Genomic DNA, 18,677 nt, shown 5'->3' on the forward strand with positions numbered 1-18,677 from the left:
ACAACTTTTATTCCAAACATGAAGCAGCATTTTCTTTTCTTTTTTTTTTTTTTAAGGAAATACAGTACATCAATATCATTTTCTATTTCTTTGTATTTCCCGCTCCCCGGAACATAAGAAAATATAATTTAATGAACTTTACACCTAATACATTCACTGTACACTATAGTAAAGATTTCTTGGCAGTACAATACTCTCACAACTTGCCACTGGACTGAACCTCCATGCCATGCAGTAGAAAAATAATACATTTGTCATCACGATGGCAAGTCCGTGTTCATTTACACGCTGTAATGATGATGCTGCAGAACACTAGTACAAAGATGAGCCAAGACCCTCTTTATTTTGTCAGGGTGGGAAACCCATGGTTCGTGGACCATATACAACCTATGTGGAAGTTGGGGATGGTGGGGGACACTCCCACCCGAGACATTTAACACACAAATGCTCATATACATAGATATTTTAATCTCAAATTTAGTCTGGCTTTCCAAGGTTTTTTTTACAAATGTGTAGGAAAAAGGTTGCCCACCCCTGCTGTAAAACGGCTTGACCAGTAACTGTTTTCCTCTACTAGTGGCACTTTTGGCCTACTAGTACCCAATTAACCATTACTAGCAACACTACTAGCCCCAACCAATATCCTTGATATATTGGTTAAGATCCATGTACTAGTGCATGCTTTTTCTGACTAGTTCGACAACCTTGGCATCCTAGTAAGACTACGTTACTAGTGAGGCAACACTGCACTGGACTGTCTCACAAGTGAGGAAAGCGTGTACTAGTACCGTACATTGACATCAAGGACATGGAAGAAGGGCTCTAACAGCTTCTCACAGGGAGGCTCATGTGTGCCTCCACCACCATAATTTGGAATGGTTGACAATTCAAGACAAGGACCGACGTCACAAGACGGGAAAACACTGGAATTTTGCTGCTCATTTTGCAAACGGCTGCCACTTACATATACAATATATATTTACAGAGACAAGGAACGTGAGGTTGGCACAACTGCTCGTTTGTTGGCAACTTGTTACTGAAAAAATAAAAAGTGCTTTGAAAAACTGCATAGGGAAAATGAAGATAAATGATAGCGAGGAGAGCTTAAACACTGATAGAAGACGTTGGGGAGGGTTGCTGAAATGTTTCAAACGTCACCTGAGTTTACCCTTGGGTGCTCTCACACTGGCATTGGCAATGAGAGAATTTATAAAAAAAGAAAAAAAAAACACAAACAGCTGATTCAAATGTGGAACTGAAACATCACATAACATATAGACACTACCCACAAATAACAACAAAAACAATCAGTAACATCACCAGTTGTAAATAGGAAGCAGGGCCATGCTTGCAGGAATGAAGTCGACATTTTTCAACAACAAAAAAATCCATATTGTAATATATAAAAAACATGACAAGGCTGACAACCAGTCCAGGATGCACACCGTCTCGTGCTTAAAGTCAGCTGACACGGTCTCCATCTCGCTGGGACTTTTTTCTTTTTTTTTTGGTTGCAAAATTATATTCTTGTAAAAGTAGGATTTTTTTTCTCCTAAAGCTACATCTTTATTTTTGTAATATTTTGACTTTATTCATGTAAAATTAGGACTTCCCTGTTTTTCTCACTGGCTACAAAATTAGGTCTATCTATCCATTTATTTTCTGTAGCTGGGATGCACCCTTGACTGGTTGCCAGCCAATCGCAGGGCACATAGACACACAAGCATTCACACTTAAGGACAATTTAGAATCTTCAATTAACCTAACACATGTTTTTGGAATGTAGGAGGAAACTGGAGTACCCAGAGAAAACCCACACAAGCACGGGAAAAAACATCCCCGGATTCGAACCCATGATTTGTTAACTGTGAGGCATGTGTGCTAACCACTCGCCCGACATGCTGCCACGGCTTCCGTGTGGGTCCCAGTTTGGCACATCGTCGAATGACAAAGGCATTTTGCAAAGTAAACCAACAAACAAAACATATTTCTAATCTGAAACATCACCAATATGAACAATATAAGTCCACAAGTTAAAAATTTTTTAAAAAATTAATTAAAAAATCGTAGCTTCAATGTGCAAATTACAAAACCAACTTTTACGATTAAACATTCAGAATAAAATCCAAAGTGAATAATATCCCACTTTAAAGCATGCAAAACAAATCTCGTGTCGTAGCGCACGGTGAGCAGAGGAGCAAAGTAGAAGATGAAGATGATGATGATGAGGAGGAGAAAACATGCCGGTGAGAGCGCTACTGGTGCATCTTGCAATGGATGATGTCGTCGCTGGCGACGGGCGGATGGAAGTTGATGGTGTGGTGCCGGAGACCCTGAGACGTCTTGTAGCTCTTCCCGCAGCGGCACTTGAAGGGTTTGCGCACTCGGATCTGCGTCCGGTGGCCGTTCTTGGCGTGATACTTGATCCCGTTGACGTTCTGGCACAAAACAAACAAAACAGCGATGAAAACGTTCTGGTGCAGTTTTTCCATTCACCTCATCAAAAGGTTCATTTTTCACGGTGACAGCAAGTTTACAGGTTCAGAACAACTGTGGGACAATATAGTCAAAATCTATGAGAATAAAGATATATGTTTCAGAGAAAAACAAACACGTTAATATAGCAATAATATTACAAGAAAATTTATTATTACCTATGCTTGTAAACGAGATCTTTTTCCCCATAAAATTTTCATTTCAAAAGTTATGTTTTGTCGCTTCACCACTATATTTTTGTAATAAGAGTTCACTCTTGTACAATTGTGACTTGTTTTCCCCCAATAGTACAACTTTGTTCTCGTATTATGACAGTCTAGTAAAAATTGGACTTTTCTCTGGTAATACTATGTTTGTAAAAAAAATATATATATAGTTTACATTATTTATAAAAACTACCATTTTGTTCTCCTAATATTATCGCTTTATTCTTGTAATATTAAAACATAATTATGGTTTTTCACATAAAAAGTGATATTTTTCTCTCATAATCATCCAACATTTTAGTATTGTTTTTTTACCTTCAAATATGGATTTATTCTCATAAATTTAAAATGTATTTCTCATAATAATCCAAATGTTTTAAAAACGTGTTAAAATTAGGACTTTTCCTGTAATATTAAAACATGTCCTCATAATATTAAGACTTTTTATAAAAGTACTTTCCCCCCCCCCCCCTCATAATGTTACGATTATTAATTTTTTCTTTCGGAAATTGACGTTTTTCTTGAAATATTACCACCTTATTATGAATTTATTCTCAGATCATTTGTTCAGTGTCATTTTCATTAAATTCATACTGTTCTTCATAATAAGACCTATTCTCGCAAAAACGTTTTTTTTTCTTGTAATATTATAGTAATTCCTGTAGATTTAGGACTTTCTTCTTCATGATATTCAACAGTATGCTTTTGATATTACAAATTTATTCGGGTAAAAATAGGACTTCTTTCTCTGGATATCACAACTGTTTTTTTTTTTTTTTTTGTGGTAATATTAAGTGTTAAATCTCGTAACAAATGTGACTCTTGTAAGGTTATCACTTTATTCTCAAAATAGTAACATTTTATTTATCTAATTTGAACCCTTCTGTTGTAATATTTTTTTATTCTCATGAAATTATCTCCTTTTCTCCCCTCTGAATGCTGAGACTTTTATTCATTTTTTCTACTCTCTTCTCTATATTATAACTGTATTCCTTGAAATGGAGGCCTTTTTCTTCTAATATTCAAACTGTATTCTCAACGGTTACAAATGTATACTCGTAATACGCCAACGACTTTCTTCTTGTAAAACAAGGACTTGTTAAGTGACATATTTCAATTGTTTTGTTGATTTAAATGAGAACTTTTCTTCCAATTCTCATATTTCCTCCTCTATCCAGACGTGATGACAATGAACCAAAGTGTAAAACCGACCTTGTATCTCTTTTTGCAGCCCGGGATGGGGCAAGCGAAGGGCTTCTCGTCGCCGCCGTTCATGCACATGGAGCTGAGGATGGACTGGGAGCTGATGGCGCTCTCTGTGGTCCACGACTCGTCGCTGTCGGACTCCTCGAAGTCCACCTCCTCTTCGTCGCACTCGCTGCCTGAGCGAGGCAATTGCAAGTCAGAAAAAGAAGAACGTGTTGCAGTACAGTAAATGATTCTAACATTGAACACGCCAAGAGGTTCTGCTCCCTGGCGACTAATGGAGGCTAGCATAACATTACCTAGCATTGTTTGACATTTTGGGCTATTGTAATTTCCAATCATCGTGAAAGTACAATCAAAGTACAAATACAAATTTGCCTGGTCACATCTTTTTCTGTGTAAGCTCGAACAACTCAACTTTCTGTAACATTCTTAGATGCCGCCAAAGCCCTTGCTAATAGGAAAGTAGTAATCGGCGTCAAGGAAGTATGTTCAAGTGATACATCAACGAAGAGACATCTTTGTATGTTGGGAGGAACTAAGTTGAGCACGGGTTGTTAGCGTAGGTTACGGAGAGTCTTCGCTGCATTTCGATATTATTTTTTTTCACGCTAACAAACAATAACGGTCTCACTAGTGCTCAGCAATGACTATTTTCTTGGGTTGCCTAGGAGACAAACATGCGCACTTCTGGTAGATTTTTTCAAAATCAAACTATCTGTAAAACATTTTCTTTTTAAGGGTCATGATGAAGTGTTTTGCGACCACAGTTTGTGGTACATTAACAGCTTATGCTAGTAATACAGGCAATTTAAAACATTTTTAGGGTCGGCGTCAATTACTTTATTTCCCCATTGTTCGCCGCAGGGCTCTGTCCCCAACCCCTGAAAATACGTTTACAGTGTTCCCTTGTCTTATGAGTTCAATTCACTCCATGACCATATTCGTAACTCGAAACACTCTTATCTCAAACCACCTGTCCCTATCGAAAAGAACGGAAATGCCATTTGATTGTGCTCCTTGGCCACCAGGGGGCAGTATAAGACAGTCATACAGACACAAAAAAAGGAGAGTTTCACAACTCAGTGACTCAGTAAACTGCAGTAATATTAGCCATTTTTTTGGGGGGGGGGGTAAACGGGTATTATAATATTGTCTGTCTACATGTGTTGCTGCACCATTTGGGTTACAAAATGCTTTGCTTAAAGGTTTATAACACTGCCACATAGATGCTATTTGTTTGCCCATCTATGGCATTTTGCATCGTGTGTTAGCATTAATCTAGCAGACATTCAAAGTGACATGGCTGTTTTAAATAAAGAACGTGTAATTCACTTATATGTTTACTTTGAAAGTAAACATCAACTGGGAGTGACACTAAACGGCTTGAAGCCTGCCAAAGTGCTGCTTGTTGTGACGTGACGTGACGTGACGTGACTTGACTTGAGTCCGGTCACTCCAAGTCAAGGTATCACTGTCCTATATTATAGGCTTACTGTACTGTGAACAAAAATATTAGGACTTTTCAGGCTCGAAATCCAGAGTCCGTGTGTCATCGGGTGTGAGTGGCCGCGTGGCGGACGGTTACCCGTGGGCGTGCTGCTGCGAAAGGACGACGAGGGGGTGATGGGCGGCGTGACGGGAGGGGTGAGGTTTCCGCTGCTGCGACACAGGCTTCCCGTTAAAGACAGACACAACTTGGGCTGCATCTTCTTCTTCAGCGCCTCGTGCTCTCGCCTCGCAGCTTCCGTCATGAACCTGACGGAAATTACAAACATCAATACACATTCTTAGTTCCGTCCTGAAATCCTTCGGATTTTTATTTTTGATAATTCCGTGCTTTCGTTGCTCCCCAGCGCACAAAGCGAGGCCCATAAAGGCACGCTTGAATGAGTTTGGTGTGGACTGGCCCAGTTATGGCAAGTTGCCCGAATACTTTTTTGTCCATAAAGCACATTTATTTTAGGGCAGTGATTCTCAAAGTGCGGTATGAGTACCATAAATGGTATGCGGGCCCCTCTAGTGGTATGCAAAAGAATCACTGAATTAAGTGTTCAAACTGTGCAGGAGCATTTTTTATTTTTTTTATTTTATTTTAAATCCAGTACACTACATTTGTTAAGTTTAGTTACATTATAGTTTGTTTTTAAGTACAGTACATTTAATCATTTAGATATGTTTGTTTTCAAACAAGTGATACTTTTCGGGTTCAAAATGTGACTTTTAGTGAAGACTGAAATTCACAAAAGGCGTTTGATTCATAATTGGACCAATACATTTCCTAGGACGTTCACTTCTACGCCTTTCTGTGACTCTTCCAGTCTCTCTGTTGCAACCTGCTGATGACATTGTGTGACACTCGAAGATCAGTGGCCCGAGAATATTGTTTGAATACTCTTGAGCACTTGTTAAGTGTTGTCTTGGTCTAATGACGACAACATTTCAAATACAAATTCTAATTCAACCAGGAAATTCATTGGTCTATCCATGGATCAAACTACGAGATGTAAATGTAGTTTTTCAGCTCCTTGTTCGAGAACAACAAGTTGTGCAAAAAGCAAGTACATAATATACAGCGCTGTGTGATTTTAGTCAGCCGTTTGCAAGGTTTTTTAAATACGGTAAAAAAAAAAAAAAGAAAAAGACACAGCAGCAGCTTTAGTCACATAAAAAGACGTTCATAAGGGATTTATGGACACTTGTTTTAAATACATGTCATAAAAATGAAAATGCTCAAGCAGTAAGTGGAATGACGAAATGAAGTGACAACCACATAAACAAGCTTTTCCGCAAGCTGGGAGACATCGGCAGATTCAAAGCTGACTCGGTGTTGTAAAAATAAACCAGCTACCAAATCCTGAGTCAACCCCTCTGAAACGATCCCCCAGATGACGTCGACAACGGCTGTTAGGTCTTCAAAGGAGCTTTCCACTCAGTGACGTACGTGCAGCATTTGTAGGGAACGCGCTTGCTTACCTGTTGATGTAGCTGAGGGCGACATAGGTGGGCTGCTGCTGCTCCTGCTTCTCCAGAAGGCGGGGGTCTGTGTCTGAGGGAGCAGAAGGAATGGCTGAGTAAGCCTTTTTCATTCGACGGTGCAATGTTGGAAGCACTTTCGAGCAGCGTTGTGTTGAGCAGAACAATACGTGGTGGCGGATGTAATATTTGTTCATTTCCGTGAGACCGTTCATGGTGTTACACATACTGTATTTTAGCATTAAGGTAGCAGACGTTCTTAGATTAAATTCAATGGTCTGGTTGAATATATTGGTGTTTAAGGATACAATGTTTAATTATTTAGTTTTATGCGTCACTTTTACAGGAAACGTCATCTGAGGGACAAATAAGCAGCTTGAAGCGAGCATTCTTTGCCTCTTATTTGGAAAACTGTCGCTAAGGAATTCTTTCAAAGTATGTTTTAAACTAAATTCTTTTTTTTTTTTTTTTTTTTTTTTAAATATGTACAGCACATCTCTAACTACTTTCTAAGCACATCGCTCAATCATAACTACACTGGACACACACTGAGCTGGGAAGCCAGACATCCATCTTGTTTAGCGGTGCTTAAATGTGCAACGATAGCCCATCTCCACACCCCGAGGTGAAGCAGGCCTGACTTCAAACGTTCCTCACAGCAGCAGCGCCCGAGCGGGAGCAGAGGGACGGCCCCGTTAAAAAGAAAGAAAGAAAGAAAGAAATAAGCGAGCTGCCTGTGGAGCTCCACCTCCCCGCCAGTCTGCCCGAGTCTGACTGAGCTGTGAAAAACTGCTCCCCCCCCCCCCCCCATCTGGCTGCTCTCCATCCACCAGCTCGTTTACTCACGGCACCTTACACCGCAGGCCGTCTTGTTCGGTTACTTTCTACATGATGCCAAACACAATGAGGCCTCAGGCATCTGTCAGCAAACAGTGTTGACACACACAAGTTGATTTGGGGAGAATATCCTCCTTATTAGTTTACATAAAACGATAATCAGTGCCAACAAAGAGCAACATTTATCTTCCTTAAACTCATGTTTTACATCTCAGAGCCATTGAGATAGTGTTATTTATTCCCGGATGCTCTATAAATGTTTGATAATATTAGTTTTCTTCCAACAAATAATTCATTAATCAATCTGTTATTCACATACACACTGCTCGCTCTCACTCTCCTTCCATGCCCGCTTTTTATTGTTTTTATTCTATTCAAGTTGATTTCTTATGGTGTCACGTTTGCCTCCGCGTCTGCTTTATCCACATATGTCTATTCAAAACTAGCTGTTTCAATTTTGAACGTGTGTGAAACACTTTGGTAACAAGTGGTGTGCTTTTTTTTTTTTTTTTTTTTTTTTTTTAAAGTGCTGCAGGAATAAAAGCTTACTTGCTTTCCCTTACCATGTTTGCATCACGTTTACGTACAAATAACGGTTTGCGGCCCTGCGAGGAGCATGGATGCGACACTATTGCGCAATACACTCCATTACGATGTACACAACAATGGTGTAAATTCCTTGTGAAATGTTTATACTACCAGATATTTTGAAAGGTATTTTTCCATTGGATATTTGTGTTGTCTTTTTATTTGTCTTTAATTATTTTATTGCATTTTCTATGTAAAAAGTGTTCAATCATTAAATGGGGGGAAAAGATAAAAGAAAATTGACAGTAAATGTATGTAATTTTAAGGGAAAACACTATATACCGGGATATATATTTCGTTAGTTATCGGGATATAAAATTACCTATTTTGAAATATAAAAATTGTGTCCATATCGCACAGCACTACCACTGAGTATTATTATTTTTGCAAATGCAGAATTTGTGATACAGCTTTTATAGTAGATCTCTTTATGTTCTGCAGGTGAATCTAATGAAGGCTCCAGTTGTTCTCTCTCTAATTACGCTTTCCAAAGAGACACGGCGCATCATGCTGTAGCTAATTGCCCCAAAGCCTGGCTGACAACATACAACAGTTTTACGATACCGGCAGATAGGCTTCAGATCAAGAACACGCCATAACATAAGCATGTGTTTCTTTAGCGCTGGACGCGGTGAGAGGGACAGCACCGTCACGCTCCGCCCTCCATTCAGTCATGGAAACTGTGTAGGAAAGATGTTGACAAGCGCCAAAGACCACAGGCGGCTGGCTCACATGGTCATGCCTTTTGTGAGCGTTGTGTGTTGGTATGTGTGAGCCCACCAGAATATCACTAATGAGCCTCCGTGAGAGGAATGGAAGTCTTGCTCAAACAGCAGCGGATCAATCTGTTCCCACACGCTGTAAATCACACACACCTCACGCGGGGACTACGGAGATGGATGGTCTCCGGGGGGCCAAATCCCCGCGGCCTCTGCTATTCTTTTGGGGCCCACCAGCAGTCAGGCCAGGACCGGGTGGGGGGGGGGGTTGGGACCAGGAGGAAGGCGCCTCAAGTGGAGATGTGAACCCCTTTAAACAAGCTACACAGGTGGTCCCCCTTGGTGGGCAAAAAATTAGCAGGCCAAGAATGGTCACCATATCTAGTTACAGAGTTCATTCTATAAAGTCAGGTGACTGCTAACATAGAAGGGTTAGGTTAACCAGAATGATTTTCACTCTTCCGAGTCTGACTTTGTTGTTGTTGTTGTTTTTTTCTTAAAGTAAGGATATGTTTTATTCCAAAGTATATTGTAATTAGGGATGAAACAGTTTCCGGTTTACTGATAATCATTGATATTTCAGAAGGTTAGTAGAGGCCTTTTGGAATTTTAATGAACATTACTACCATATTTATGGTGTATGACAGCGGTTTTGTTGTTCAGATTAGCCCATCCTTTCCCAGGACACAAACAGAGCGAAAAGAGGAAGTCAGACGCAAATATTACAGACCAAAGATCGCATGAAACATGGCGGAAGGCAGACCACATGATTTCACCTACACAAAGGCAGACTTGTAGGTGTATAATATATATATATATACATATATATATATATATATATAAAATACTAAAGAGGGAAAATGTATTCATCATAATAAGCCTCTTCCTTCATGCTCGTGATCACCACCCAATATAGTAAACCAAGGCAAGTTTGCTGTTCGCTACATACAGAGTGATGCCTTAAGATACAACTTTAATTTGGTCCGTGACCACGCTAAAATCGCAATCTTCTTTATGCATTTGAATTGAATGGAAATGACATTAACCTGTTCGAGCCTTACTTAATAAAAAAAAAACCAGAAATGTTGTCATTTCCTTTTTTAAATGAGAAACGGGCAGTATATAATAACGTACTTTTATACAGACATACAGCAATGACATAATTAAATAGCATTTGAACAATACACTCCATTTTGAACAGAAACCGTTTTTGTCACACTTTGCATCAATTCAATGGCCATTGTGCTGCTCCATTTGATGTGCCTTGGGCATCTGGTGGGTAGTATAAGGCAAACAGATGGATATAAAGTACATAGAGATGGTCTCACCTCCTCAGTACGGCACCGATATTATTCATTTTCGCAGAGAATCTCTTATTTTTGGGGTTGTTTTGTTGTTGGCCTTTGAAAAAGATTTCCATAAAAAAAGGTAGTTGGAGATAGATAAATAGAAGATCGAGAGAAGAATTCATGTTATCTATTTCAATACAAAACAACAAACAAATACCACTGATGCCTTTTATCGCAAATTTGATTTCTTGTGTTCATAATATTAAAGTTTGTTTATTCCAGATTCAGTGTTTAGGGAAAATTTAAGTTTGTTGTCAATGATAAACTTTAACGCTACATTTCTGCAGAAAAGCGAAACATGCACATCACAGTTATTTTCCATTAAATATTGAGTTTGGCCCGTGACGTTGACCCAATTTTTAATTTTGGCCCAACGTGAATTTAAGTTTGACACCCCTGCTTTAAAGGGTTATAACGCCACAACTTAGATGATATTAATGGAGTTTCAATGTTGTTTCCCATTTTCTGTTTGTATTAATCTAGCAGCCTTTAAAGCGAAGTCAAAGTTATGTAGTGTAATTGTCTTTATTTTGCACTCGCGAGTCAAAGTAACAAAATTCGGCCAAAAGAAAGCTTGTATCTTGAAAAACTTGAGTCTAGTCGCTCGCATCTCAAGAGCCCACCGTATCACTGTTTTTTTTTTTTTTTTTTAAAGTTTTGCACCCATAAAAATGTCTTTTAGTAATCTGCAAAAAGCACAAAGGGTTGCTGATTTTGTATTTGTTTCATTCAGAATAAATCCTGTTGCAATTCTGTCAACTCTGTGGAATAAACTGTAAATGAATCAAATCTTGAAGTAGTTCATGAATTTTATTTATATCAACTGAGGCAAAATAGACTACGTACTTGGATGCAACCATCGGATTGCTCCTGTTGATTCAATCTCAACTAGTTTGTGTCACCGTTAAATTTGTACGTAATTTTTTTTTTGTCGCCGTCATCCTCACGCTGCAATATTTAGTACCGCATCTTCCCCCACCCCACACACATACGCAAGTACCACATCTACACAAATAATCACGTTTCACCAGGAAATACGCAAATAAATACACCTGATTTAATGAAGCTGTTGTCAAGACAAAAAAAAATATTTTGCTTTTCTAAACCGTTAGTAGAAAACTATCAAATGAAAAAGTACAGTGGTAACTGAGCGTGCCTTATTGCGCTGCCTGACGATGTGTGCACAAGTTTTTTCCATTGTACGTCGTTCATAACCTCGAAACGAATTATCGCTCCCGAGGACCCCTGTACCCGAACCAAAAATCTACCTGCCCACCCAAATTGCAAAGCAGGACACTCGTGTGCGGTCTAAAGAGGAATAACATAACATCATGGGAAGTTGAGAAATATCCACGCAGACCTCCACCATGACGCAACTCCTTCGGGTAGCATGAATCTACTCAAAAAGACACTGGGATCAAAACAGGAGGGGAACAAATGTTCAAAACAGAACATTCATACTGAGCAAGGAAATTGTGTCTGCCTTAGTTTGTATTGGTGAGTGCAGAAAACACATGACGCAATAACAAGCTCTCATTAGGGCCTCGGTGACGCCGTGCAACAGGAAACCGAGCGGCGATCAACAAACCTTCCTAAAGCAACGGGGGGAAGTGACGCCTGCTGCCCGCTAACAACGCCCTCGACGACCCTTCGCCCCCCCCCCTCACCCTTTTCTGTCTCACACACACTCCTCTCATTTCCACTGTCGTCTGGCTCTCCACATCCACCCTCAAGGCCAGATGCGCCGTGGGGTAGGGCCGAGCGGCGAGCCTTACGGTGACACGTTTATGGCGGCTGTGAGCAGCGGGGGACACAAGCAGCAGTGGTGGCACAGGCGATTCATTATGATGTGGCCTCTCAGAAGGAAATGAAACAGAGTAGTTGAGCTCCATGTGTAAGCTGTCTCGCGGGTACTCAAAACACAGAAAAGGCTTCAAACGCTCTGTCAAAAAAAAAAAAAAAAAAAAAGGTATATTTTTTTCAGTATGAGCATGTCTGAGTAAGGCATGCACACAGAGCTGTCTGTCATTTTTTCCCAGTTACTTTCAAGCCACTGTGGGAACTATAATCTTTAAGACAAAGACATGGTCTGAATCTAAAGAAATCAAGCCAATTAAGGTACATGCTAAAACGTTTTTTTTTTTTTTTAAATAATGTGTGATTAAGTTTGTATGAGCATTGTAGTCATCGCCGAACAGTCACATTAGCACCTAAGCTAGCGCTAAAATAACAAGAATAACAAGACAGAAAAGTAAAGTAGCATTGTCTCAATGTCACAGAGTGGTTTTGTTTCTAAAGACAATACTTTTAGATTTTTTTTTAAATTAAAAAGGTATGTGTTTTATATTCAATTTTATTTGCATTTTGGAATGAAAAGCACTTTTTTTCAGCTGCGTTTTTTAAAAATTTTTTTAAGTGGTCTATAAAAGTTGACTAATTTATTAACTTAACTTCCATTTTTGTAGTTTATTTCCTCAATTGCAGATGGGGGTAGACTTCTATTAGGTGGGAAGTGTCTCTCAGAAAACCCCCTTATTTGTGCAAACACATTTGGGGAATAGTACTCATCAATTTTGCCAATATTGTTGTATTATGTCAAATACAATGGCGTTTCAAACAACAACAGCTTAAAAACATGATGATGATGTGTGCATTGGAACACAACAATGTTCATGGTATTGTTTGTGTTGCTTTTGGGGTGGGTAGGTTCATGTTCCGCTGTCTACTCGAGACTGTAACTACACGGTTGTCATGGTGGGCTAAAACCAGAAAAGAGTGAACCATATTACCCGCAACAGATAAAGTATGACATCACGGCGTTATGTGCAAAGAGCCCATTGTCGTCCAAATAATGCAAGATCCACATTGATACGGTGTCGTGAACATGTTTACAACATGCGGTAAGTCTGTACGCTTGAATTCACAGATTGTTTACGTGCTTCAATGCTGCTGTTTTGGTTCGCGACTGAGTTAGCAACAGAGTTCAAATGGGCTCAGCAGTCATCTACAGTATTTAATAGGAACTGAGATAATCTACTTTTTTTTTTTTAAACAATCCACTTAAACTAGTAAACATAGTTTGTACTGCGGTGAGCTAGACACCACTGTGTGTCGGGGGATGGGGAAATCTAATTAGGCCAACCAGGTGCACAGATCAGGGAACTAGTTAGTGCTTTTCCAAATTTATTACTTCCGCACAGAGCAAAATCTTCTAAATGAGCCTCCAGTGAGGATTGGCAACAAGCAGACTGATTGTTAGCTAGCTTCGGACACTGCAGGCCATCATGACGCCAGGCCCCAGCAGCGAACGAACACGGACACACACACACACACACACACAGGTCTTAATAACACTCACTGTGTACTTGGAGTCCACTGAGGCCTGGTTTCTTAGCAACAAAGCAAACATTTCACTGAGGTTTTTGCTGCCACACATGACCACCAAACCACTAAGGACATCTTTCAAGCTTAATAACTTGATTTAGGCTCCTTGTTGAATACTTTCCCTGCAAGCTGCTGCCCCCCCCCCCCCCCCCCCCCCCCCCACAGTGCTTGTTAGTATATACTCTTTCAATGTGGTTGAATATGTTCACATAGTTGGAACCCATTAGTCCATTGTGATCTGCCCTTTTTGCAGATGTTACTGCTTCCACTCTCACCAAATTGTTACTGTGGTAATAATTTAGTAATGTGGAGTACTGTGACCGAGGGAGTATAAGGGCTGCCATGAAAATATGTAGTTTTTCAAATTACAAGGGGGGGGAAAAAAGTCAGTTGAAAGGTATTATTGTGATATGACAAGAACAACACATTTTTCACAATATAAATTTATCCTAAAAACGATCACTTTTTCCTCACAAAATAGAAGCTTTTCTTGTAATATTAAGACCCGATTCATGTAAAATGACAACTTGATTGTTAAACAAAAGTGTCATGTGATATTAAAAATTGAATCTTGTACAGTACGGAGTTTATCTTGTAAAATTGCAACATTTTTTGTTGTGTTAGAACTATTTTCCTTCAAATTTTATGACTATTCTTGTAGAACTTTATTTAAAAAATATATAATAACAGCATAAAAAGTACAACTATTCTTGGAAAAAATAGATTACATCGTGTTAGTTTTTTTCTTGTAATATTACACGTTATTATAAATGTGATTTTTTTTATTTTTCTATCGCAAAATTACAAGTTTTTTTTCTGGTTTTACTTTTTTTCTAGAATTGAATCCAAGTTTATGGCGGTAACACTGTTTTTGTTTTCAGTGAGGCCATAATACCCCTTTGTAGACTGACTGACTCACAGTACACTTTATGGACAAAAGTATTGGGACAGCTGAGCTTTGCACTCACGGGACTTGGGACTTGAACATGTCCGATACCTGTATTAATGTGGTCCGTTTTGCAGCAAGCACAGCTGGGTAGCGCCATCTATTGTCTGTCACCAGGCTCTGGAAGGAGAATGTTGTTGCTTGTTTTCCAGGCGCCTAATTATAAAGGAGAATGTGCTTCATGCAGCAGGCCACCAGATGAGGAGGAAGAGCAGCCAAATCAGGCATTCTGTCTGTAATTATGCTTCACAGGCACTTGGCACGGCGTGCAAGATTTCGCACTTCTTCGACTGGGCACCGGCCAGAACACAGGGGGCATGGGGTGAGGGAATAGGGGGGCACAAAGTTTTCCCACTCCGAACACACTAATTGCCTCATTATTCCCCAATAAGTCATTTTGGGGGATTGTTTTCCCCCTCCCCCTGCGACTAACACTTTAGACACACGCACTGCACACAATGAGAGGGGAGAGGATATTAAAGCCATTCAAGCAACAAACAAGAACAACAGAGACAGCTGGGCCTTGTCAGCTTCAATAACGGGACTGAAGTATGAGATGGAGGGACCGGATGCAAGAACTAAACTAACCAGGCTAAACTATGAGCAGGGAGAATTTACTCTTTGGATTATTTCAAGCTAAATGACATTCGCTCTTGACTGGACATCCATGGAGAATGTTAAATAAATATTCAAGGACATTTCTATGATGTAGCTAGTTTACATGTCAAATATGAAGTCCAGCATGAATGAAACGCACTATTAACACAATTCAATTCAACAAGTTAAGTACAAGAATGGGCTGTTGTCATTTTGTAATACATCAGTCCATAGGCCAATCATCCATTCATTTTTCTATATCGCTTGTCCTCATTAAGCTCGCGGGTGAGCCGGAGTCTACCTCAGCTGACTCGCATTCACACTTATGAACAATTTAGAGTCTTCAATTAACCTAGTATGCATGTTTTTGGAGTGTGGTTGGTAACTGGAGAAAACCCATGCAGGCAAGGGGAGAACATGAAAACTACACACAGGAGGTTCAAACCCCCAACCTCAGAACTGTGAGGCAGACACGCTAACCGCTATTTCAACACGCTTCAATTGGCCAATCAATCAATCAAATCAATCACAAATGACTAATCACTGCCAGTGTTTTATCAATCACAGCCTGAGTTCAACATAGCGTTGACATAGCAATGTAAATTGCAATAAAACCAACAAATCCCTGGACGCAGAGGACCCCAATGTATCACAATGACTGACTTGTGTATGACACTGTACGATTGTACAGTATAAATTAATTGCATAAACAACAAAAACCAAGCCAAATGAAACCGTCTTCAAACTGTCTATTGAGTGACGTGTCTATGAAAACAAAATGTCATAAAACTCAATGTCGAGGTCCTAGTTCAGATATCAAGGAAATGTTATTTGCCATTTCATTGTTGTAGATGCAGCAACAAGTTTGCCAGCTTGGATATTTGCATGATATTAATATTTTAAAAGTAGACAGTGTACAGTACACACTACATGCAGATTCCACTGTGTCGTAAATGAACAAACCTGAACAGTCACCCTTAAAAGGAAACTTATGTGTTTTTCCGCCCCACAATTTAAAGCAGTTCCAGGGTGACTTAATGAATGAATGTCTGAATGATTCCCAAGACTTTTGGGAGAATATTCTATGAACTGATGAGACAAAAGTTGAACTTTTTGGAAGGTGTGTGTCTCGTTACATCTGGCGTAAATGTAACACAGCATTTCCAAAAAAAACCAAACACCATACCCAATAGTGAAACACGGTCGTGGTATGTGATGGTCTGGGGCCGCTTTTCTCCTTCAGGGACTGGACGACTTGCTGCGATTGATAGAACCATTAATTCTACTCTTTACCAGGAAATCCTGAATGAGAATGTTCAGCTTTCAGTTCGTGACTTCAAGCTGAAGCGCACTTGGGTTCTGCAACAGGACAACAATCCAAAACACACCAGCAAGTCAACTTCAGAATGGCTTAAAAAAATAATAATGAAGGTTTGTCGTGGCCTAATCAAATTCCAGACTTGAATCCGATTGAAATGCTGTGGCATGACCTTAAGAAGGCTGTTCATGCTAAAAAAGCCTCCAGTGTTGCTTAATTAAAAGAATTCTGCATAGAACAGTAGGCCAAAACATTTCCACAGAGATGTAAAAGACTCACTGCCAATTATTGAAAACGCTTGATTTCAGTTGTTGCTGTTGAGGGTGGCCCAACCAGCTATTAGGTTTAGGGGGCCATTACTTTTTCCACACCGTGCCAGGTAGCTTTGAATATTTGTTTCCTTTGAAAAATAAAATCACAATGTAAAAACTGCATTCTATGTTTTCACATGGGTTATCTTTGTTTGATATTTACATTTGTTTGATGATCTTAAATGTTAAAGTGACGAAACTGGGGGGGGGGGGGGGGGGGGGGGTGGAAGAATTTGTGAAGGGGTATAAATACTTTTCACAGCACTGTATCTAAAACTACGACGACTGTCAATTTTTTTATGTCGCAGATTTGTTACAACACCTAAATACAGTGAGAAACTAGAGGAGCTTATAGGCTTAATCAGAGGAGCTTATAGGCTTAATCAGCAATTGTGTACTCTCCTCTAGTAAAGGACTTTTTTGAACAAAAAAAAGTTAAGCACTGCAGTTTTTAAGATTTACTTAACTGACCCGAGTGAGGGTCAGTTACAGAAAATGGATGAATGAACTTCAGTGCTTTAACATTACACTCCATGGATGGGCAGACAGTGCAACTACTGTACAAACATTAAAAAGTCAACTTCTCATAATATGCCATCTTTAGAAAGACTGATCACGCTAACAATTGGACTCTCTCTCTAAAAGTGTTTCTGTGAGTCATTAAAAAAAAAAAACAACAACTAAGGAAAGTGTCCAAGTTGCTTGAGGTTGATGCAGACTGCAAGTCAACCGAGCTTCCGGGGCCTCGCGCCGCAATAAATGTCGCACGAGCGACAAGACCGAATGTCAACAACTCGTCTTCCTGTTGGACTTAAGAAGTCGTTGACATGTCGCGACATGTTCCCACGCGGACAAACACCCTGTTTACACCGCGCCGTGATGGACAGGAAGCCCAGGAACAGCACAACGAAGACCGACTCCCACCACACCTAGCAACAGTGTTGTCAAGGAGCAGGAAGCCACCGACTAGCTCGTTAGCCTAGCCGCTAATGCTAACCGCGTAGCTTACCGATGTGGTTATCCTCGATGTGCAAGATGAGCTCAGCCAGGGAGTCAAAGTGGAGTCCGCAGCTGCCGAACCTGCAAGCGTTGGAGAAGAAAGAAGCAGCGGCGATGCCTGTCATGGTCGCTGCTGCATTGGAAACGCGGGGGCAGCTCGGCGGCGGGCTGACGGCCAGAGGAGCACAGCGGTGGGAACAGCTGGTGGCGAAGGGGCGGTGAACCGAGTGCCGCTTTGGACTTTTTTTTTTTTTTTTTTTTTTTTTTTTTTAAAGCTGCGTCAAAGTGCACGCAGACAGGTAATAGTACCGGAAGTAAGGAGACATTTCCTTCACAATAAAAGCGTGTTGGTAAATACAATGTAATTGTCAGCAATAAGCATTACATTTAAAATAACAATGAACACATTTTTGAACCAATAAAAGAAATGTAATATGGGCTACTAGGGAACCAGGAATATATTGTTTTTTACTTCTTCCTACGACTTTTCAAATACTACTACTTATATATTTTAACAAATATTTTTGTTTATCTAAATTTACATTTTGTCCTCGATATAAACTATCGTACATCATTCAGTCATTGATTGATTGATTGATTGCTTGATTCATTCATTTTGTAGAATAATTACACATTGGTGCTATACATGTCCGACATGCACTGACAAAATTAGGAATATTTTATTTATTTTTGTCGCAGTACAAATGACATTTAGTCATTCTCAGTTAGAAATTTCTGTTATATG

General features: G+C 39.8%; 1 protein-coding gene across 1 annotated transcript; it reads right to left on the reverse strand.

Annotated features, from left to right (window-relative positions):
* Positions 1 to 18,145, reverse strand: jazf1b (JAZF zinc finger 1b). Its single transcript, XM_061674958.1, has 5 exons — positions 17,943 to 18,145; positions 6,885 to 6,957; positions 5,497 to 5,666; positions 3,915 to 4,084; positions 1 to 2,438 (listed from the first exon to the last, which is right to left on the reverse strand). Exons 1-5 carry the CDS (start codon positions 18,055 to 18,057, stop codon positions 2,256 to 2,258), a joined length of 711 nt encoding a protein of 236 aa, XP_061530942.1. The 5' UTR covers positions 18,058 to 18,145; the 3' UTR covers positions 1 to 2,255.
* Positions 18,146 to 18,677: the final 532 nt, after the last annotated feature.

This window comes from Phycodurus eques, chromosome 4, assembly GCF_024500275.1.
Source record: "Phycodurus eques isolate BA_2022a chromosome 4, UOR_Pequ_1.1, whole genome shotgun sequence".
NCBI lineage: Eukaryota > Metazoa > Chordata > Actinopteri > Syngnathiformes > Syngnathidae > Phycodurus > Phycodurus eques.